Source organism: Epinephelus fuscoguttatus, linkage group LG1, assembly GCF_011397635.1.
Source record: "Epinephelus fuscoguttatus linkage group LG1, E.fuscoguttatus.final_Chr_v1".
In the NCBI taxonomy this organism is placed as follows: domain Eukaryota; kingdom Metazoa; phylum Chordata; class Actinopteri; order Perciformes; family Serranidae; genus Epinephelus; species Epinephelus fuscoguttatus.
In genome coordinates, this window is record NC_064752.1 from 46066737 (window position 1) to 46089105 (window position 22369).

Here is a 22369-nt window from a genome sequence, read left to right on the forward strand (position 1 = left end):
TTTGCTGATCCTTTGTCTGTTTGTCTCCCAGGCTGAGGAAAGACGAGGAGTCGCTAACCATCCCCAATGTGAATGAGGGCGATGAGGGCTCATACACCTGCACTGTTAAATCTGAGATAGACGAGGACTCAGCCTCAGCCCGCCTCACTGTGTTAGGTACACTCATACACAGCAGTGCTGGAAATAATGACTTATTAAGAGCTGAATGTATGAAAATAAAAGTTACTGTATTTCCATTGGAATGTACCAGCACTTTACAGAATTTACATGTCTTTCCCTCTTTGACACACACACACACACACACACACACACACACACACACAGCTTTTATTTTTGCTGTTAGTGTTTTATATTTTCTCTTTTAGCTCCTCTTTAGATATTTACTGTAAATGTCTTCAGTTTTTCTTGACCCTGTACTATTTTTCAGCTCTTCAAATGGAAATCATGCACGTTGTATTGTTGCTGCAGTTTACTAAAATACTGACCTAACTTAGCTTTAACTTTACTTACTCCCACTGATTCAACAGTTTGCATGCAGTGTATTGAGACACTGTATAGTGCTGTGTAGGTAGTGCTGTAGTGAAGCTGTAATGTAGACACAGTTTGAACATCCTGTGTGAACATTGTTTTGACATGAGACTTTTCATTAATGACACTGAGTCACAGGAATAAGCCACTGTTGTTTGTTAAGAATAAAATTTGGCCCTCATTTAAATATACAAAATGTAGGGACGCTGGTGGCTTAGTGGTAGAGCAGGTGCCCCATGTACAAGGCTGTTGCTGCAGCGGCCCGGGTTCGACTCCAGCCTGTGGCCCTGTGCTGCATGTCACTCCCTCTCTCTCTCCTTTCACGCTTGTCTGTCCTATCCATTAAAGGCTAAAAAGCTCCCCAAAAAAATATCTTAAAAAAAAAAAAAAAAAATATATATATATATATATATATATATATATATATACAAAATGTAATTTTCAGCCGCCAGGTGTTTTCAGTTAATTCATTCATCTTCTAACCACTTCATCCTCTTGAGGGTCGCGGGGGGGCTGGAGCCTATCCCAGCTGACATCGGGCGAGAGGCAGGGTACACCCTGGACAGGTCGCCAGACTATCGCAGGGCTGACACATAGAGACAAACAACCATTCACACTCACATTCACCCCTACGGACAATTTAGAGTTATCAATTAACCTAGTCCCCAGTCTGCATGTCTTTGGACTGTGGGAGGAAGCCAGAGTGCCCGGAGAGAACCCACGCTGACACGGGGAGAACATGCAAACTCCGCACAGAAGGGCTCCCACGCCTGGGATCGAACCGGCAACCCTCTTGCTGTGAGGCGAGAGTGTTAACCACCACACCACCGTGCCGCCCCGTTTTCAGTTAAAACAATTACAAAAAATGGAGCGATGTTGTCATTGTACTTAGTTTCTCTAGGTAAAATTCCTTTCATGTTTATCATTCAGGAAGTCTTTACTGGGAGCTGAATTATCCACAGACATCTCTTCCTCTCCAAAACAAATAGACCTGGTGACTTAAGCTGGTTAAAAACACTGATTACAGCAGTTTCACATTAAAAATCAGTGTTTCCCCACCCTGTTTAGCTCAAAAGGGGCTGGTGCCAAGCTACTGTTCACATTTGCTCAGCGTGTTCCTCTGATTTGAACATCCGATGACTAAAACCCTTTATATGATTAAACATGTAGCTTAAAAGACCAAGATCTTAAGAGTGTGTTGTAAAAATGTGGCTTAAAACTGGATAAAAAGATAACTTATAACAGCTTCTTGCAGACCACCACAACCCTGACGCATGTGATCAGGGGTTATGACAGCACTGAAAGGCGACAGCAACCTGTGTCCTTTATTAAAATTGCATATTTCTCAGTGTTATAACATTGGTGGAAAATTTTTAGATAATGTAACAACTCAACAAAATAAGCACCATTGGTTCTGTCATTTTTAAACATTTAATGTGTAAAAGTTCGGCAGATGTTACCGTGTTTTGAAGGCATGTTTATCATTCTCAAAAATTCATCCTGTCTTAAAAAGTAGTGTTTCTGCTAAGCAGTACATTTCATTTGGGGTCAAGAAATGTCTCAACATTCTGGCTTACATCTGTGTCTCAAATCTAAATGTCAATGCAAAGGTCTCAAATGTGATGATGATGATTACACGATTGTCTCAAACTGGATGTTAGTGAAGCTGACTTTTATTAATCCAATGACATGTTAACCACTGTGCTCCCTTGCTTTTGACTGGCTGGTAGACTAACCTGCAAACTCTAACCTTTATACCCACTTCCTGGTCCTTGACCTCGCCCCACAGAGGAAGCCTCCCTCAACCCCTCAGTCTCTAGTGCCTTGCCTCCAGGTAACACACGGCTCGGGTCAAAATCTTTGTTTTTCTTTTCTTTCCTGTTCCTGATTTGTATCAAGTTTACTTTGTGTTCTTAATGTTTTACTTTCTGTCCTCTGTCTCTGTCTAAACGTGTGCCTCTGCAGTGTTATAATATCGATATGAAACACTGTTCTATTCATCTTGTATGTGCTAAATATTATTTTTTTTCTCCATGATGTGTGTTTGGAAATAGTTAATAATGATACAGATAGGATTTTGTATGCATGCACCACAATTCGTCCCGTCAAGTCATTTATTCTCATTGTTAGTTTCATAATGTCCAGTTCGGAACCATATTTCCACTCATTCTGAATTATTTGTTGATGTTAAGTAGTTTGTCTGATTTTTCCTCATTTTACTGGGCAAAACATTTATGATTTTCTGAAACAAGTAACTCAACAGTGCACTAAGAGGAGATTTAAAGGTGCTTTTCAGTGTAACAAAATCTAGTGGTGTAGCTTAATTTAAAGGCATAGTTGACTCCAAAATCAAAATCTTTCCTCCTACCTGTAGTGTTATTTTTCATCTAGATTGTTTTGGTGTGAGTTGCAGAGTGTCACTTCTGCAACTTTGCAGTTGGTGGGTTTAGTTTGGTAGAAAAAAAATAGCTCCTGCATGAAGCTGCACACAACAAAGTCTGTGAATTATCTCGAGTAACAGGGTCATAATTTCTGGACAGAGACATAGCTGAGTTTTTCGAATGTATTTTTTTTTTGGCACTTTGAGCACCACAAGCTGAGTGCCATCTAGATTCATACTGGAAAGAAGGCAGACATATCTCCAACACTCAGCAACTCACAGCAAAATAATCCAGACTGATAAATGGCCACTACAGGAAAGAGGAAAAATCATATTTTTCCTCTTTCCTGTAGTGGCCATTTATCAGTCTGGATGAGTGAGTTTTGATTTGGGGATGAGTGAGTTTTGATTTGGGGATGAACTGTCCCTTTAAGATTAAAGGAGTGACCAAAGTTTTCTCATAGAATGATTCGTATGATTTCCTACGAATTTGCGCCCTACGAATGACATTACGTCCTTAACGTACAGTTACACAATGAACATAAAGTTTTGGAGGTCAGGTTTAGGCAATAAAAGTTACTGTGGTTAGGTTTAGGAAAAGAAACATGGTGAGGACGTACCTTAAAATGACTTCAAAGATTTTTGTCAACCATCCATCACCTCAACCTGCCTTCTTACAAGTGCTTGGGATTGTTTCCTTGTTTACTGCCGTCAGCACATTGGTCACATGATGGCAACCTTTCAAAATACGTAGGAAATGTACGAATTCGGGTGCACTGCTCTTCGTAGGAAAACATACCAAATTTGTGAGAACTGCCCTGAGTGACAGGTGTTTTGCAGCATGCCTGTGGCTGTGTGCATGTGTGTGTGTGTTTGTATGTGTTGTTCCCTGTCTAAAGTAAGGTTATTCCCTGTTTCTGTGCAGACCGTCCAGACCCTCCCATGGATCTGGATCTGTCAGACCCTGCAGCCCGCAGTGTTCGCCTCACCTGGATCCCTGGAAATGACCACAGGAGCCCAGTCAAAGGTCAGTATACACACACACACACACACACACACACACACACACACACACACACACACTCTTCCTTTGCCTGCATCCTCACTTTTCCTGGACATCCTGGAAGGGATTGTATAACACTTGCATTATCACATTTCTCTAAATTTGCCTTCACAAGCACAGTCTGAACCTGATTTGTGTATTTGAAAGCTTTGCACCATCTATCTCAGTGTCCTGACAGAGTGTAGCAGTAAAGTGCATCGTCTAGGGAGACTGTGTGAGTAAAGAAGAGCTAAAGAGGTGATGTGTTAGAGTTTGTCTCAGGTCCCCAAGCTCAGGAGAGAAATGGTAATGAAAGGATGTTGAAATAGAAACACTCATTACTGAAGAAATGAGGTACATTTTGATAGGCCACAATTATAATCCATCTGTCTGAGGGCCTATTACTTATAAAATGATAATTATAATCTGTATTAATAGGAAGATTTGTAAAATTAATGCAACAGGCTCATTAAACTTGGGTGGATATGAAGTAATGAAATGACAAAATAATACATGAAGCCACAGCTGCAGGAGTTCCTAGAGAACCTACTGAACCCTGTCATGGATCTCTAGATGTCTATAAATCTCCACTGCTGTAACAGGAAGTGGTCTGCTGTGTGTTTCTGCAGAATTCCTGGTCCAGTTCGAGGAGGATCGCTGGGAGCCTGGCAGGTGGCAGGACCTGGCCTCTTACCCCGGAGATCTCAACTCTGTCATTCTGCAGCTTGCCCCCTTTGTCAACTACCAGTTCAGGGTCATCGCCATCAACTCAGTGGGCCCGAGTCAGCCCAGCCGCCCCTCGCCACGATACAAGACAAGCGGAGCTGGTGAGGAGAACGACACACTCATCTAAAAATCACATGTATTTGAAGACACGTGTAACTTCTTAGTTGGCTCATTGTAGTTTAGGTGTCTTGAAATCAACGTACCTTCTTGCACTTTACATGAAAATTATGATTTGTTTGACTGAGGGCTTCAGGTCATAACAACCCGCCTACATTTGTGAGAATAAATTTGACCTTTGATTTGAAATAGTAGATGTGTCTCCTTGAAATAAATTTGTTTGAGTCTATAGGACAGTGGTCTCAAACTAGGGAGGCACAATAATATCACTACGTCATCGGTATTGGCTGATATTGGCTTGAAAATAAACTACTGGAATCAGCCAACATGCTTTTTCTTATTTTTGCACAATGAATGAATATTACACACATTGAAAAGTGTTCTATTTGATGTCTCCATCTGCTGGTGGGCCATCATGATATAAACATGCATGCATAATACGATATTAATTCCACTACAGAAGAAACTTGATGATCACCAAAATAAGGTGGGGAAAAAGTGGAGATATCGATATCAGTAGGGGTTATCGGCCAAATAAGTTGTTATAAATCAGCATATTGGATATCAGAAAAAAAAAACAAATACTGTGCATCCCTGACTTAAACCCAATTACTGAGGGGCAGATTGTTTTCTCCAAGAAACTTTAAGTGAAATCACTTAATCATATTACAAACTCTTCTGGGGTGTATGCTGTTATAGTTGATGGTTTCATCTTTCTCTACACTATCATTAATTTCAGAGTTTACAACTCTGGTCATGGGCAGCATATAATACTTTTGCGCCTTGTGATGTTAATTAATGATGTATGGTTTCTACGGCTGTCAATTGATCAAAATATTTAATTGTGATTAATCACGATTGCCTATAGTTAACTTGTGTTTAATCGCAAATTGTTCTTGAGCCTGCAAGCTGTAGCCACCCGTTTAGCAACTGTATTGCTGTTGAAAGTTTGTTGTTTGAAGAGTTGTCCAGGTGACTCTGTTACAAACTATCCAGTGTGGTCTGCCTTTGGTGAGGTGGAGGAAGGCTCTCTGCATCAGTTGTGTGTTTGGCCAGCAGGTGCTATTTGAGGGTAGTAACTCAATTCACATAGCCAGTAAATGCAAATGACTTTAGTCTTGAAGAGAGAACCATCTAGCAGGGCTTTGAAACTGACCTTGCCATTCAAAAGACCCCTTTCTTTATCCATTTTGGCTCACTGAGGTTTGTTTCTACTTGCCATCCACAACGTTACTGCTGCATGGCTTTCTGATTTCCCAATGTATGAGGTGTGCCAAGGGTCATAATTACAGAAGGTATGTGTGGTAATCACGCATGAAAAAAAAAATGTGGCATTAAAAGAAATTGTTGTTAACTCATTACTAATGTGTCAACTTTGACAGCCCTAATAGTTTTTATTTTTCTCAGTTTAATATACTTTATATATTATACTGTACGAAATATGTTTCAGGTTTCATTTATATTTCATTTATATAGCACTTTCAAATGTCATGGCATTAAGTTGGTTTGCTATCTATTTTGCATTGTAAAGCGGCTATTATTTAAACTTAATCTAAAGAAGTAGTAAGGAGGGGCAGGACTAGATAAGTATGGCTTCTTTCTGTCCCTTCTCGGACATATAATATGGTGTTTTGCAAATGAATGTGTGTTGAATTAGCTGACTGTACAATTAATTTCTATCGTCGTTTGACTTTTTAAGAAGAATTGTCAACTGATATGTTGAACTGTTCAAGATAAATAAACAATTCAATTCAAATGTGCTTCACAATGACAGATATATAAGTATACATGTAAAAGCATAGATGAATAACAAAAAAGCAAGACATATAATAGCATAGATAAATAAAGCAAAATTAAAATCAAAACAAGTTCAAACACAATTTAAAGCCAGGGAATCAGATAAAAATAGAAAAAAAATCAGCTTAATCACAATTAGAGTGAAAGCCAGGGAATGAAAGTGAGTCTTAAGGTGCATCTTAAAAGCATCAACAGGCTTTCTAATAGCTTCTGGCAGGCTGGACATGTTTCACATATTGGGGTGTCACTGTGTTGCAAGTAATATACTTTTTATTTATCTATTTTAAATTTTGATTTTTTTTCATTATTTCTCTCATTGTAAGTACTTATTTGTGTCTCTCTCTGTGTTGCTGTTGCAACACCTGGGAATCTTATCTAATGTTAAAATAAACACAGAGATAAATCAAAATAGGACAAAATAAATGTTGAATTGTTGGCCTAATGAATGAATAAATTGTAAACCCGCGGGCTGGATATGCAGTGTGTAGCCAAGGTAAAAGTAATACAAAGTTAAAGACTCTGGGTTTTCAGCTGGTGTTAGACCATCTCTGTACCTTCAGCTGTGAGGTTTGTTGGAGATGATGTTGTTCACTCTAAGTAAATTTTGTTGTGTTAAAAAAAGCCCCAGATGCCATTCCTAGAGGTTTGCGAGGCTGGGGATCCAAGAAGGACAACATGGAGATCACCTGGGAGGTAAGACATGTTCAAGGCGAAAATAACGACTCATAAGACTCCTGTTGCCTGTTATGCCGCTGTGACAGCCGTGACCGGAGGCAATAGGCTTGTTTGAGGTGAGCCAGGCCTGCACAGATTTGATAACCAGCAATCACCACACAATGCATGCCGGTTAGATTTGTGTTCGACTTCATCCCAACTTGCTCTGATGTCATGCAAAAGTGGACAATGACATTGTCATGAGATCAAAGCAGCCATAGTTTTTACTAACAGGCTGATGTTTTCAATTTATTAATGTAGTCTGGGGACAAGTCTGCTCTGCAGCAGCAAACTGATATGATGCTGATGTATATGAGAATTCATGTAAAATCAAGGTTGAACCATGAACATATATTACAGATCATCTGTAAAACATTTTATGAAGCTACTCTGTAATTAAAACAATTGGAGACTGTGATCAAATTGATATACAGGTTTGACATCCGCCTCAGATCTAACAGGATGACTTCCTGTATGAACTGAAGGCTGCTAGAGATTGTCAGGAAACTGTCCGACTTGACCAAGGCTTTTTGTCACCACCTCCTGCTGCTGCCCCCTGATCTCATCCACTTTATGGGCTAGGCACAGTTCATCTCAAACAAGCCTGTTATTTTTTGTGTCTGTCCCATTCTTGTGAATGTGGTATCTCAGCAATTTCTTCAAATTTGGCACAAATATCCACTTTGACTCAAGGATGAATTGATGAAATTTTAGTGGTAGAAGGTCACTGTGACCTCACAAAACATAAAAGATAACATAACTCAAGAATCCATATGCTAATTATGATAAGATTTTACACATATCTCTAATAGGATAAAATGATGAATGATGATACTTTATATCCAAAAGGTTAAAGGTCATCATCACTGTGACATCATAATGTTCTGCGGAATCCCTTCTCTGACCATTACTCAAAAAATACTCTCATTACCTTTTGTAAATTCCTTCAAAATTTGAAGAGTCTGGATTTACATAAATGGAAACTGCAACTTGACAGGCTGGTGGAGACGGACAACTGTGAGGTGGTAATACCATGTTTTTTTTTGTTTGTTTGTTTTCTACAGCCTCTGCTTGATCTGGAGAGAAATGGTCCAAACCTGCACTACAGTGTGTGGTGGAGACGGAAAGATTCGGGAGAGGAGTGGAGAAATGTGACCACGGTGGGGTCCAAACATGTCGTCCATAACACAGAAACTTATGTGCCTTATGAGATCAAAATCCAGGCCAGGAATGAGTTTGGACACGGACCTGAGTCTAATGTGGTGACTGGATACTCTGGAGAGGACGGTAAGTCGATACACACTGGATATCAGTTTGTGAAAGCTAATATCAACATTGATTTTTGAACTAAAGCTGGTAGATATTTTGTGTTGAAGCTTTTAAGCTGACAGAAACTCTCTTTGCCTCTCACAATGTGATCAGTGAATCTTTTCACTTTGACTTTAAGCCATTTGACTGCAAGCAACAACAGCACCAATGAGGGAATGTTCTTATTCCTGCTTAAGCTATATTTTTGTGACTGCTCACACATACTGTGTCACTTTTTGTGTGTTCAGAGCCCACTGATGCTCCCACTGACCTGAGGGTGTCAAAGGTTGACAGCACCAAAGCGAACATACACTGGAAGCCTGTGGACCAGAGCTCTGTCCAGGGAGAGTTCAAAGAGTACAGAGTGAGACTGACTGTCTTTTAATGCTAATGAACTGACTACGGAGTTGGTCTAAAAATAGACTATTTCTCAGTCTTTGACAGTTTCTCTTGTTTCTCCTTACCCTCCTCCTTACCTTCCAGTTGCACTACTGGCGTGAGTCCAGCCTGGTTCCAGGTCTGGTGGTCAGTAAGGAGAAAAAGACAAAAGGTTTCTACAGTATGGTGGCCGAGCCATCTGGCATCCTCAGCGACCTGGTGCCCTTCTCTAAATACAAGATGTTCATGGTTGTGGCCAACAACCTCTTTGAAGGTCCCCCCAGCAACACGATGGAATTCACTACTAAGGAGGGAGGTGAGGCCCACATCTCATGTAGTTTCACAAAAGTGTTCTAACAAGGCTGGAGGTAAATTGAAGATTTTATACCACAGTTTTCCTGGCCAAAATAATTATGACTGATGATATTATGACGATAATCATCAAAATATCTCAAACTCTTAAAATGTCATTTAAACTTACTGGAATGACTTTACCTTCCATTTTGTTAACAAACAAATATTGTTATGACATCACTGATAGGTGATGCATTGCATATGATATAGTGGGTTCTACTTGCAACGATAGTGTATTTTTTTGAACAGTTTAGGGATATTTCTTATTTCCTATTCATAGTTTCTTTTTTATCATATTTGTATAGCTGTTGTTTTGCTGCCTTGTTTTTAACGTATACTTTCACTGCACTGAATCTGAGAGCTGCTACCTCATTGTCGTACACGTACAATGACAATAAAGAGATTCTGATTCTGAGCAAACATTCCGACCCTCACCTATGGTCATGAGCTTTGGGTAGTAACCCATAGAATGAGACTGTGGATACAAGTGGCTCAGCCTTAAACAAAGGGTGAGGACCTCAGATGTTCGGAGGGTGCTCAGAATAAAGCCACTGCTCTGTTGCTCCAAAAAGGCCGTTTGAGGTGGGTCAAGCATCTGATCAGGATGTCTCCTTTGCTGGGGAGACAGACACGAACTGGCCCTGGATAATCAGATGAAAATGGGTGGATGGATGGATAGGAGAGTGGTATGTTCAGTGTGACAGCAGCATTCACGTAATTTAGTAAACGAGCTAAACAAGCACGATATTCACGATTGTATTGGCAATGGAAAATCCCTACAATCAGCTTCCTGTGAGTGTTTTTTCTATCAGTAATCACCATGACAGTATGACAGGCCAAGAGCCAGTCAGTCAGACTAACGCTTGCTCTCTCTTTAACACATATTTTAAATGAAACTATATAGGAGGCAATTTAAAAGTAAAATTTAAATTAGCTTTTGCAACCAAATTTGCTGTAGGGACAGAGCATTAAGTTAACTTTGTAAGAGGTATTCTGACACTGTCTATATGGACACTCTGAAGATAACTTGTGCAGTTTAAGTTTTTTTACCCCCACTGTCTGTTTTCTAAATCCCTGCTCCTCTTTTGTGTCCACTCTTCACATATTTGTTTGCTTGATTATATGTGTCTATCTGTGTGTTTGTAGTGCCAGATGCTCCGAAGTTTTTCAGGATTAACCGGAGAAGTTTTGACACCATCCACCTTGAATGGGACAAACCTCTGGAGCCCAATGGCATTCTGATTGGATACCACCTCAAGTACCAAACAGGTGAGCTGCTCTGATTTGTCAAACCCCAAATATTCACACATAAGTACACACTTTCAGACAGAAAGCATTTTTACCTTGGTGTTTCCACTTGGTGATGAGTTGCTTAACTGTGTGAACTCTATAAAGTTCAGGATGGTACCAATGGAACCGTTCCTTGCCATCCCCAATTCAGTCACCCTTCTGTTACTTAGCACACTGATCTGGCACTAAAAGGTGGAGCTAGAAACACTGCAGTTCATTGACCGTCCTCCTTGCTCAGGGCTGAGTTGCAGCTGGTTTTGAAGCTCATCTGACCTCTGTTCATATTGTTGCAAGTCTTACATATATTAGTAAACTCTGTTGCTGCCTCTCTTTTTTCTTCTATCTTTTAAGGTGGAACATTTACTTGTAATTTTACTCTACTACTTTATTGCGTGCGTTGATGACTTGACTGCATCAGTACACTTGAAGTTTCAATATGACAACTTTGACCATTCCATTAGTTTTTATTGTCTTTCTTGGATGACATACACTTTTAATGAGTGGATCTTCAAGAGTTTAAAAATATGTATTGATTAGGACCGGATTATGGGAACTGTATTCTAATCCAAGCGTCATGGAGCATCATTCCTGTGGGCTCCGGCAGCACTAAACCCCTGCGCTTGCCTGAGATGGACTAAATGCATGAACCTGCTATTTATAAATATCCCATCGAGAGAAACTCTCACTGCAGCCTGTTCTGTGTATGTTCTGAAAATGTCAGTGTGCAATCCTGTTCCATTGTGCAGTGGAAACGCCAAACAGACCTAGGGTCTGGGTACAATGTCTGAAGGGTTACTTTTGGAACCTAAGGTACTGTACTGAAAGTGTTTGGTGGAAACGGGGCTTAAGTGTTTGTGAGCCTTGGGTATTTGCTTTGTTTTATAGTTTTTATTTGAGTCATATCGACCTTATACCAAACAACTTTAATGCTATTTCACTGTAACAGAAAAATGTCCAATGTCAAAATAAAATCAAAAGAGTTTTACCTCAGTTAATGCGCTCTCATGATCTTGATCTTTGGGGAAAGGTCGTCATAAACTCAGTCTTGGCTGTCTTAAGTCAATCTTTTCTCATCTTGATGTTCTGACAAAATCAAACATGTTTAATATTACTGTAAGTGTTAAGTCTTGACTCATGCAAATACTGAAGTTCACTGTAAACAACCGATGGGCGCACTCTCAACAGCACCAAACTGGAAGCAGCAAACCAGGTAGACAGTAAATGTGGAAGGGACTTTGAGGAGGCACCAAGTCTTGGTTCTGTACTGTGGAAAAACAGGAGAACCTGGTGGAGTTGTGGAGGGAACAAGAGTTGTTGTTTCATTCGGCATGTATCTGATCTGCCAATCAGCACTTGTTTTAGTGAGAAATCTTTCTTTTTTTGACAGGGACCACCTCTCATTCCCACCTTTCCCTCCCACTAAAATAATCAGCATATGCTGGCAGTGATTTAAGGCCTCTACATCCAAAATGTAAAGTTTGTATGCAAACAGAGTTTATCTTTATGGATTTACTGATGTTGAATGGACAAGAATACTATGGACATATGATGCCTTTTATCTTGTGTTTCTAGAGTTATGTGTTTTTGTGTACACATCAGGAATTGTTGATATATCGTATTTCTAAAAGGGATTTTGGCCTAATATTTTCCATCAGGAGCAGGATGGGAAATCATCTCAAAATATTCTAGTTTTAGTCTTGTGACCCTGCAAGATCCCCAGTCTTTGTAAAACCTTATATTGTGTGACGGAAAACTTTCATTGTCTTTAAATGTGAGAGGGTGTTAGACTTCAATCTTACAAAGTCTATTAGTCTTCTAGTTTATGATATACATATATTGTATTCAAAAATGCATAGCTTTACAACAAAGACATAATATGACAGCAAAATGAACGATAAACAATCAGACATATGGTCAATCTAAACCAGGCTACTGTACATATGCACACAGCTGCAGGATGCAAAGTAGGTCAAAGTGGAATGAGGAAGTTGCTCTGAAGGATCTGATGGAGTAATAACTGGAAGTTAAGTAAAATGCTGTCGGTCAGCAGCAGTGACTGTAAGCCCATAGTTAGCGGGCTGGCACTCTGTTGAAGTGTCACACTCCCCCAGTGGTTTGGGAATAATTCTGATAGTAAGCCAACCCATCTGTCCTTTTCTGTCATTCTCCTGTGTGTGTGTGTGTGTGTGTGTGTGTGTGTGTGTGTAGTCAATGGCTCTAGGATGGGTCGTCCCCAGTTGGAGACTTTCCCTCCTAATGAGACAGAGTTCACCATCCGCCTCCCGGACAGATCTACCCGCTACAAGTTCTACCTGTCAGCACTCACTCAGGTGGGAGCGGGGGAGGTGTTTGCTGAGGAGTCACCACACTTCGCAAATGAAGGTGAGTGTTTCTACAATTGTTGCCTCCCCTCAAAATATAATCTCACATTCAGTGCTTCCAAAGAATAATGCTCTCCTTGACGGTGAGAATGCATCTGAAACATGTAAGGTTTACAGTGCAGCCAGTTCACCACAGGGTCACTCTATGCCAAATAAGATGGGGGTTTTTGATTACATTACAGATTTTATATTCACATTTCAGATTTTTGTTTACAGACAAACAGATCTAAATAATTCACAGACACAAGCAAATGTCATATATTCCACTACTGGCCCATAGAAAATGGAAAATAATGCAACATTTGGGTCTCTGGGTCCCAAGCTATGACCCAAGCAATATATACATATAGATGTTTCCATGCTTCTGTCTAAAAATGTAGTATTTGGCTAATGTTATACCAAATTTCAATTTCAAAGGCTCTAACATAAACACTAGGTTAGTATGACAAGCCAGTGTTGCAATTTATTGCCTTTTTTTTGAGTTGCCAACATTGTGGACTCATTCCTGGGACCATTAAAATTTGTGCCTGTCCATGTGTGTAGAGTTATAAGTTCCTTCCATGTTGTCTTCATGTTTAAATCTAATAAGATATGAGGCTTACTAAACAAAACTGACTACTAAGATTCAATTAAAATATATTACAAAATGTATTTTTTGATCTCAAATAGCACATACATGAAGTCTGAACAAAGTCTGAGAGGGTCAGTGTGTAAGATATAGGGGGATTTAGTGACATCTAGAGATGAGGATTTCAACCAGCTGAAACGTCTCCCTATTAGAATTCCTTCAGGGTTCATTGATCAGAGTTTTAACCTGGAGCCAAATTATCCGCAGAGGTCAGTTAACAACCCATGTGAATAAAACCAGTAAAAATACTGAATAAAACAGTTAAAAAACCAAACAAATAGGTGTTCTCCTATGCTGTTTGGTAAGCTGCAGATGGCCTGCTTGCCTAGCACCCTCTAATGTTTGCTCACCTATTTTCTCAGATAGAGAGTGTGTTCTCAGGGATGCGCGATAATATCAGCACATCATTGCTGTTGGCCAATATCGGCCTTAAACTGAACTTTCAGAATTGGCCAACATGCTTTTTCTTTTTTTGCACAATTAAAAAAAAAAGATACATACATTGAAAAGCTTTGTAAGAGTATGCATGCATAATATGATGTTAATTCCACTACAGAAGAGACTTGCTGACCTAAAATAAGGCAGGGAAAAAAAGTGGATATATCGGTATCAGTATAGGTTATTGGCCAAATCAGTTGTTCTATATTGAATATCGACAATGGGTGGGCAGAACGACTGAAGGCTCTTGAACCCACGGTGGTCAAGTCACAATGTGAGTTGGAATGCGGAAGAGGATCTAAAAGTAGGGGAGTCTGTGTAGATAAGAAGGAGTTCAGACAGGTAGGAAGGGGCTTAATTATGAAGGGTCTTGAAGGTGAGAAGCAGAATCTTGAAATCAATGCAATATTTAACAGGAATCCAGTGAAGGTGCTGGAGAACAGGAGTGACATTATCTGTGGAGGGGGTTCTAGTAATGATATGGGCAGCTGAATTCTGGACCAATTGGAGTTTATGAAGACACTTGTGAGGGAGACCAAAGAGGACTGGATTGCAATAATCAATATGGGATGTAACCAAAGAGTGAACAAGGATAGTGGCACTGTGATTCTTATTTTCAATTGATTAAAAAACATGCTTATTATATTATACTTCATTTCTGACAATACATGCTCCTAAGCCCTACACATTGGACATTTGAATGTAAACAAAAACCTCTACCTGATTCATGGAATGACCCCTGAGTAATTTTTTTCCCACACAAAAAACACCTGAGCACTTCAGTTGCTCTCACATTTAATAGTTGATTATTATTCATTTGCACTCAACCAAACTGTAAATTATTGCCATTGCCATTTTTCATACTGTATGCGTTTCAGATATTGGTTTTAAAAGATAAGGATGAGGCTATGATCCCTATTTTTCTTGATTGGGGGGTGAATTCCACACAGACATTAGGGAAATCGGAAAATGCTGACAGAAGAATAATATGGAATGACCTTATACTTAAACATATTTCACCACACTGATCAACTTGAAACTTGCCTGAAATATAGCGGAAATAAGCGTTTTTTAAAGTTCAACAGAATAATGTCTGACCCAGTTTATCGTAAGAGTTACTGGAATTTTCATTTACTAAGAGTGTGTCTAGCATTGCTTCCCTGTATGGCACTGAACTTCCAGTCTGCTACACTGTGTGTTTTACTCTGTAATTACACCGTCTCCAGCCTTCCTCTCTGCATGGGAACTAGGTTGGTTCGATATTGTGTCTACATTGTGAGAGTCTGGTTGTGTGAATCACTGGAACCTGTGTGTGTGTGAGAGAGAGAGATAGAGACATAGAAATAGAAACTGAGAGAGCCCTTTAGTGGACACAGGCCTCTTTGTTAGTGTATCAGATGAAGAAAGAGCTGGTCTTTCTCTGATTGATTATATTATCAGCACACACACAAGAGAGGAGACACACACACACACACACACACACACACACACACATTCACAACAGATCAGAATCCCTGAGTGATTTTCTAGTCACTCAACTGTTGCATACATTCATAATACAGCGATTTGTTGATATTTAACAGTCATGACTAAAGTACACCTGACAGGTTGTTTTAAAGGATTGGTTCACCCAAAACATCCAGGAGTATCTTGCAGGAGTATCTTGCCATTTTTATTTATTTATGTATTTATTAGACTTCTGTGTCCACCGAATGTAATGGCAGTCTAAGGAATTATGTTTGTGCTGCTGACACAACCCCCCCCAAAAAAAGGACACTCACAGACATCACTGTGAGCAATTTTCATCAGGACTTTTTCTCCAGTGGAAAGCACAGACAGTTTGACAGAGGCAGATATCTCAAAACCTTAACAGATGGCATGGTATAGCATTAGTGGTAAATGAGAGTATCTTTTGAATGGATCTTCCAGCTGCTGTTGTGCTTGTTGTCCCTCTCTGTCTTTCTTACAACTCTCTCTCCTCTCCATTTCTCTTTTTGTTGGCAGAAAACTTTACTGACTCTACAGGTCTAGGTAATGGGGAATGAGAAGCACAGCGTGCCTGTTGCCCACCCCCATCCTCCATATTCGCTTCTCTCAATCTGTTCATCTTAACACTAAGCAGCAGTGCAGTCCACCTTTATTATATTATCCACTAAAGTGCAGTTCTACTGTACCAGCCCCTGCAGCTCACACTGGCAAGCAGAGGGAGTTGCTGAACTAGTTATAACACCCCCCTTGGGAAAACACCGATTTGCCTCTTGTATTTTACATCAGTAAATCATTGTTAAATGAACCTAAAGACATACAGTATGTTTTTTTAAGATCTGTGTGTGGTATCCCACAGGAAGCTATTCAGTGAATAGATATTCAACATATTCAAGCAGGTTAATAGAGCCTATGATATTAGCCCTTCCTAAGTCCCGCCCCTTTTGCTCTGTGCTCCAATAACAATCGAACAAGCTCATTACCCGGCAGAGCCTCAGTCAACTCTCCCCTTTCCTTTTCAGCATATTTTTATAGAACAGTTTGTATGATGTCCTACAAAATTGCACCCCATGAATGATGTGCTTAGTTTTAGGGAAAAAAAAGAGGACGTACCTTAACATGACTCAAAGTTCACACGGATCTGAACACGCAACCAGGGCAAAGTCCCGGGCAAAAGTCTGTTTTTTGTGACCCGTCCACCACCCTAACCCGCCTCCTTACAGGCGCCATTTGATCAGCTTTTAATGTTACTATTATATACCGTTATAACAGTAATTATATTATTTTTGATATTTGAGATTAAAGGCACAATTCATAGTCCAAGTTCTGCTTTCACCATATTAGGCGACAGATCTTCAAACAAGGGTTAACATTGGGGTTAACATGTTGACCATTGATTTTTTTGAAAAAAAAAAAAAATCAAGACTTAATAGAGATTAGTTATATAATTACACAATATACTGTACATTATTATCATATATACAATCTATATATACATGTGATTATGGCTGAAAGCTCAGTAAAATTCCAGACCTTTATGGTTTGTCAGACTTTACAAGAATGAACTTTTGTGACCACAGAAGATTTGTTTTCATCAGTAACATTGCAAACAGACAAGGTGATAGGGAGATTATTTAGGACAGTAGCAAAAATGTCTGCTTTAAAGACGATCAATGTCATCAAGTACGTAAGACTGCAACTAACTTGTCTTATGTATTTGTAGTTGTTCGTTTTGTAACTGCTCAATGTATTGTTTCCAATTTTGATTAGTTTAAAATCGTGAAAAAATTATATGAAACAGACAAAAGGTCTAAAGCTCTAAGTGAGAACAGACCAGATTGTGCTTTTCCTAATGGACTGAACTGCTGTCTACGCTGTATTTTCTTTCTATTCTCATCTGTCCATCTGCCTGTCTGCCTCTCCTCATCACTTCATTCTCCCTCTGTGTGTGAAGCTGCTGTTTGTCTGCTGCTGTGTGCTGTCAGGGATTGAAGAAGCCCTCTCCACATGCTCAGGTCATCATTGGTTTACAATACAGTAGTTTCCTCCATGCTTGACATGGTAGTAGATGTAAAATACAGAAAATTTAACATTTGAGATATATCATTATTTACACCACATGTCCCACATTCTAAATCTTTGGTATCTCTGATTTTGGAACCAATCCCTGATGGCGCACCTTCACAATGCAATCTCACAGCATCACTGCCTCTTCCTGTCTGCCACGAAACGCAAGTTAGCCTTGTGTAGCAGCAACTAATGTGTTTTGATGCGTTTTTCTGTCATTGCCATTGGATACAATGTCACGATGACGCTACTGTTTTGGGAGTGTGTGTGGAACGGGAGGAGTTGCACGTCCTCGCATTAAGATGTCGAGAGGGGGGGAAACATTTTGATGAATGATACGACTGGATGAGCGTGCTGGGGATGACAAACAGAACTCCATCAGCAGTTGGCTCATGCACTCACTCACTGGCTTGATTGTCCTGCTTCTGAGCTTTTTTTTTTTTTAAAAGTCATGTCACTCTGCCATCTTTGTACATTGCTTGTGTTCTCCTGGTCAGTTGTACATAGAGTACTGAGGATTAAAGGTAAGGTGGCTTGAAGCTTTGGGCTGAACTGGTGTACCACACCGGGCTGTAATGGCTCCTGAACATGCTGACATTTCCATCATCCTGTCCTACTTTCTCTTTCCTTTGCACGGAGATTTGGGGGCATGCTTGGCATCCAGACTGGTGATACAAGCATGCTGGCTGGGGTTTGGGGTTGTTGTGTGATGAAAATGTTTGGGGTGGGGGGCATCAGTAGTGGGACCCTTTACTGGCTGAAGATGACCTGAACTTCAAGGTACAGTAGGAGTGAACAATATTTAAAGTGAAAAGAAATGTGCTGATACAAAAATTGAGCAGGGCCTGACCCCCACAAGAGGGCACCAGAGGATCAGACCAGGGCTGGCTGAATTTTATTAGTAAAATTATAAGTTAAATCAGGTACAATCTAATCAAACAATGAGTCTAGAGTTTAATGGCAGCTTTCAGTACTTGGCACTCTTCCATGCTCTGTGTTACCTGCATAATTTTATTGGCTCTCAAAAAGTATTGGAGTCTGATACTCAGCCCACCCTGGCACACAACTGCTGCTACAACTGCTCTGACATTTCTAGCAAGCCCTCCAAACAGCTTACATGACAGAAATAGTGTAAAATAGATAAAGAGCTTAGCCTGCAAGTGCTGGCTAAGTATAAAGAAAAAGAGACGACTGTATTTGTCACAAAGCAAATGAGTAATAGACTGCCATCAGAGTTTCTACTGTAATGGCAAACACTGGATAACACTGCATAAAATGTGTTGTATTTTCCCATCAGTGGTGTGTGTGTGTGTGATGGAGGTGTCGGTAAAGGGGTCCTGTAAATGTAATATATGAGATCCTCCTGGTCAGTGCTGCAGAGGAACACTACTTAAAGGGCAGCCCTGTCTCCTAGAAATAATGTTTAGATACAACTAATTTGTAACAGCAAAAAGGAAACGTGATGCCGAGTGAATCACATTTTCTATAAACATAATAAGGAAATGTTGCTCATTAACATATCTGGGAAATCACAAAAATGTTGATACTGAATGTATCAGTAAAGTGTTCACTGACAACATATCTCAGTTGTTTTCCACCAAAATAGTCAATCTTGCAATACAGTGTCCACTCGTAGTGATTACTGCATTATTTTTTTATTACCTTTGTTATTAACATTTAACTGAAATCACGGTATTTCCTCAACCTTAATAACCAAATTGCTTTTGTTGCCTAAACCTGCAGACAAGAGTCTTTGTCCCTACTTGTCATAATATCTCCCTAGTCTTAACCAAAGTGCCTTTGTTGCTTAAACTTAAGACAGGAGTCTGGACATGAACCCAAGGTTCTGGTGTCAAAGTTCTGCACTGCAGTGTGTTTGCCTGCCATCCTCCCCAACCACCTTTTGGCAAAGCCTGTGCGATACATGAATGTAGTGTTTCGTTACCTAAAAGAAACATTGTCTCTGAACCTAATCCAGGCAGTGGTTACGTTACCACAACAACGTAATTTCTAGGATACAGGGTTATAAAGGGGCACTCTGGAAATGTAATTTACATAAAGTTGGGAGACTTGTGACAGACAGATAAAATTTAAAAAGAAAAGAAAAGTCAAAATGGGAGCACCAGCAGATGTTGAGATATCTTGCCTTTGAGTTCCCAGTACGGGATAAAAAGCTGCATCCTACATTTCCCATAATGCAACCAACAGTGTCATTTTTCTTACATGTTTTTTTTTTTTTTTTTCTAAAACTCTCTGTCCCCAGTTTTTGGTTTAAGTCCAAGCCAAGCTAACCCCCAGTTGTCATCATCATCACCGGGGTAACCCCAGATGACACCATCAGTTGTTGCTCTTTCAGATTTTACAAAGTTGAGTCCTTGAGTCAGTTCTCTGTGTCTCCTCTAGAGCCCTAACTAACACCCTCTTTACACCTTGCATTAAAATGTTTTTGGGTGATTGCAGTTGGGTAGTGCTTGACCACATGAAAGTACAGGTGTACATACTCCTAAAATACACTGAGGACAGATGCAATCCAATCAGTCAAACCACCTTCGAAGGTAGTTCGACTGAACACAAGTGTAAATGCAACTGCATTTTCAATCCACATATAATAACTACGTGAGTGGAAATATATAATCGCACGCAACTGTTACAAACCAGCGAGGCAACAGCAGCTTCCTCTCACCTAATGCTTGACCTGTCAGGGACTCACCATGCTCAATCTTACACACACGGCGTGGTCTATTGGCGTGTCTTCCTCATCCTGAGGTAGTCTTCCAGTCAATCACTGTCTTCATAATCAGGTAGGCCTGTTTCATCCTCATCAACCTCGATCTGGCTCTGACATATAACAGGGAAAACTATGGACATGCAAAGATTTCTTTAAGTATTTGTTATATTTTATGCCAATATTGTCTCTGAAAATGCAAACAATATCAAAATGTGCATCCAATGTAATTGTAATAAAATATATATAATTCTTATAATAGCTCTCAAGAGCAGGGGCAGGGGAAGGGCCCAATTTGACTGCGTTTGGAAATTTCCTCTTTTGGAAATTAACTAGTGGGGTGCCCCTTTAAATGCAACAGAAAAACTTTACAAAATAAAAGCAACTTTACCACTTTGACCTTCCCCAAATTACACCTAGTCATTTGCATCCCCTTCACGGACACCCAGTGTGACAGGCATGCTGTAATGTAAGCATCTGTCCTCTTGATGGCAGTGGAGTCTAAATCTGTGCAGGACAATGCTGAAGCATGTGTATCCATACAGAGATGAGGTGGACAACACTCAAATGAACACTGTCATCACTTACTGACTTGTGATGACTCAGGCGCGTGATGTGTGCAGTGATGAGTGTGAGGAATTCCTGGTGTGTTTTAGCTCAGGGTGTCATTGACTCTTTCCTGTGTGTGTCACTGTATGTCTACCTGTTTGATGTTCCTCCTGCCTTGTCTTTAACCCTTTGCTCTCTCCCACCTCCTCCCTTGTAGTTGAGCTTACAGACCCCACCGTGGCTTCAGCTCTCACTCCTACTCCTCCTCCTCTCGCTCCTCTTCCTCCTACTACCATCGCTCCTACAACCATTAGTACCTCAACTTCTACCACTACTACAACTACGACTACTACTACTCCTCCTACCACCACCACCACAACTGAGGCGACCACTACCACCAAACCTCCCGAGCTGGTCACCACCAAGCGTATTGATCAGAATGTGTTGGGTACATGCTGTTGTCCCATTGTGGTTTTTACTGTCTTTCTAGTGTTTTAGTTTGCCATGAATGGCATTTCATGGATATCAAAAGACGATTGCCTTCTCCCACCTGACGAAACAGGAAACTACATCAGGGCTGCATTCTGATAAGCTGTGTTGTACCTGCTGTACAAAAAGTGGGGAATTACTTCAGAATATTGGGATGTAGCCATCAGCTATCCTCCTGGTCAGGAAGTGAGAATCCAAACTTTTTTTTTTTTTTTTTTTTTTAAATTACATGGATGTTGATAACTGTACAGCTCATGGAGAGAGTACCCTTCAACACTTTAAAGTGATGAAGGTTGCCTATTTGGATTGATGAGGATTGTGATACTGGCAGAGCTCACCATTTTAGTCGACTCTAAACCAAGAGTAAGCATTGCGACCAAGTGTTTCATGAACTGAAAAATCCTCTGGCAGTTTCTTGTGGGTGACTTTTCTGTCCATGAACATACTAAACTTACCTCTGGTTTTGAGCAGACTTTGATCTGGATCGATCCTGATCAAAACGATAATTCTTGTAGGTCAATTCCCTTAGTGGTAGCACCATACATAGGTCTAAATGGAGCCCTGTGTACGGTTGTTGTAACTGTGCAATCTCTGCCCCTTGCCCCTTAACCCTTAACCCTTTACCCCTGACCCCCCCTCTTGTGTAGTGGTCCCTGGGCGGGAGATCTGGAATCTGACGGTGGAGCATAACAGTAACTACGCTAACGTCAGCTGGAGACACAACTTCCCGGCCGGCAGCAGCGAGTTTGTGCTAGAGCTCACACTGGACAGTAAGAAACCAGACCAAGCCCACCTATCAAAATTAGATCTAAACTTGATTATTAAAGACTAAAACAGAATAGTGAGATAATATTAAGTAAAAAGAGCAGGTGTAGACAAAGTTATTTTTTGGTTATGGTTATAAATCCACAGAGTCATCACCAACTCTGCAGTTCACATCAGCTAAGCACCTTTTAACTGACTGTTTTGGTAT

The 22369-nt window shown here is 40.2% G+C and overlaps 1 protein-coding gene across 21 annotated transcripts in view; it reads left to right on the top strand.

Moving 5' to 3' along the window:
- nfasca (neurofascin homolog (chicken) a) overlaps window positions 1-22369 on the top strand; it is a 203796-nt gene that overhangs the window by 146071 nt on the left and 35356 nt on the right. For 12 of the 21 annotated variants that reach the window (XM_049566611.1, XM_049566691.1, XM_049566862.1 and 9 more), the window contains 13 exons: window positions 32-156; window positions 2318-2362; window positions 3834-3935; window positions 4580-4777; window positions 7213-7283; window positions 8369-8591; window positions 8861-8976; window positions 9096-9306; window positions 10491-10613; window positions 12843-13016; window positions 16086-16112; window positions 21125-21355; window positions 22044-22166. In XM_049566611.1, the coding sequence (XP_049422568.1) occupies window positions 32-156; window positions 2318-2362; window positions 3834-3935; window positions 4580-4777; window positions 7213-7283; window positions 8369-8591; window positions 8861-8976; window positions 9096-9306; window positions 10491-10613; window positions 12843-13016; window positions 16086-16112; window positions 21125-21355; window positions 22044-22166 (1769 nt within the window). The remainder of the gene's footprint in view (window positions 1-31; window positions 157-2317; window positions 2363-3833; window positions 3936-4579; window positions 4778-7212; window positions 7284-8368; window positions 8592-8860; window positions 8977-9095; window positions 9307-10490; window positions 10614-12842; window positions 13017-16085; window positions 16113-21124; window positions 21356-22043; window positions 22167-22369) is intronic. The other 9 variants (XM_049567827.1, XM_049567917.1, XM_049568083.1 and 6 more) reach the window with 5 other exon arrangements.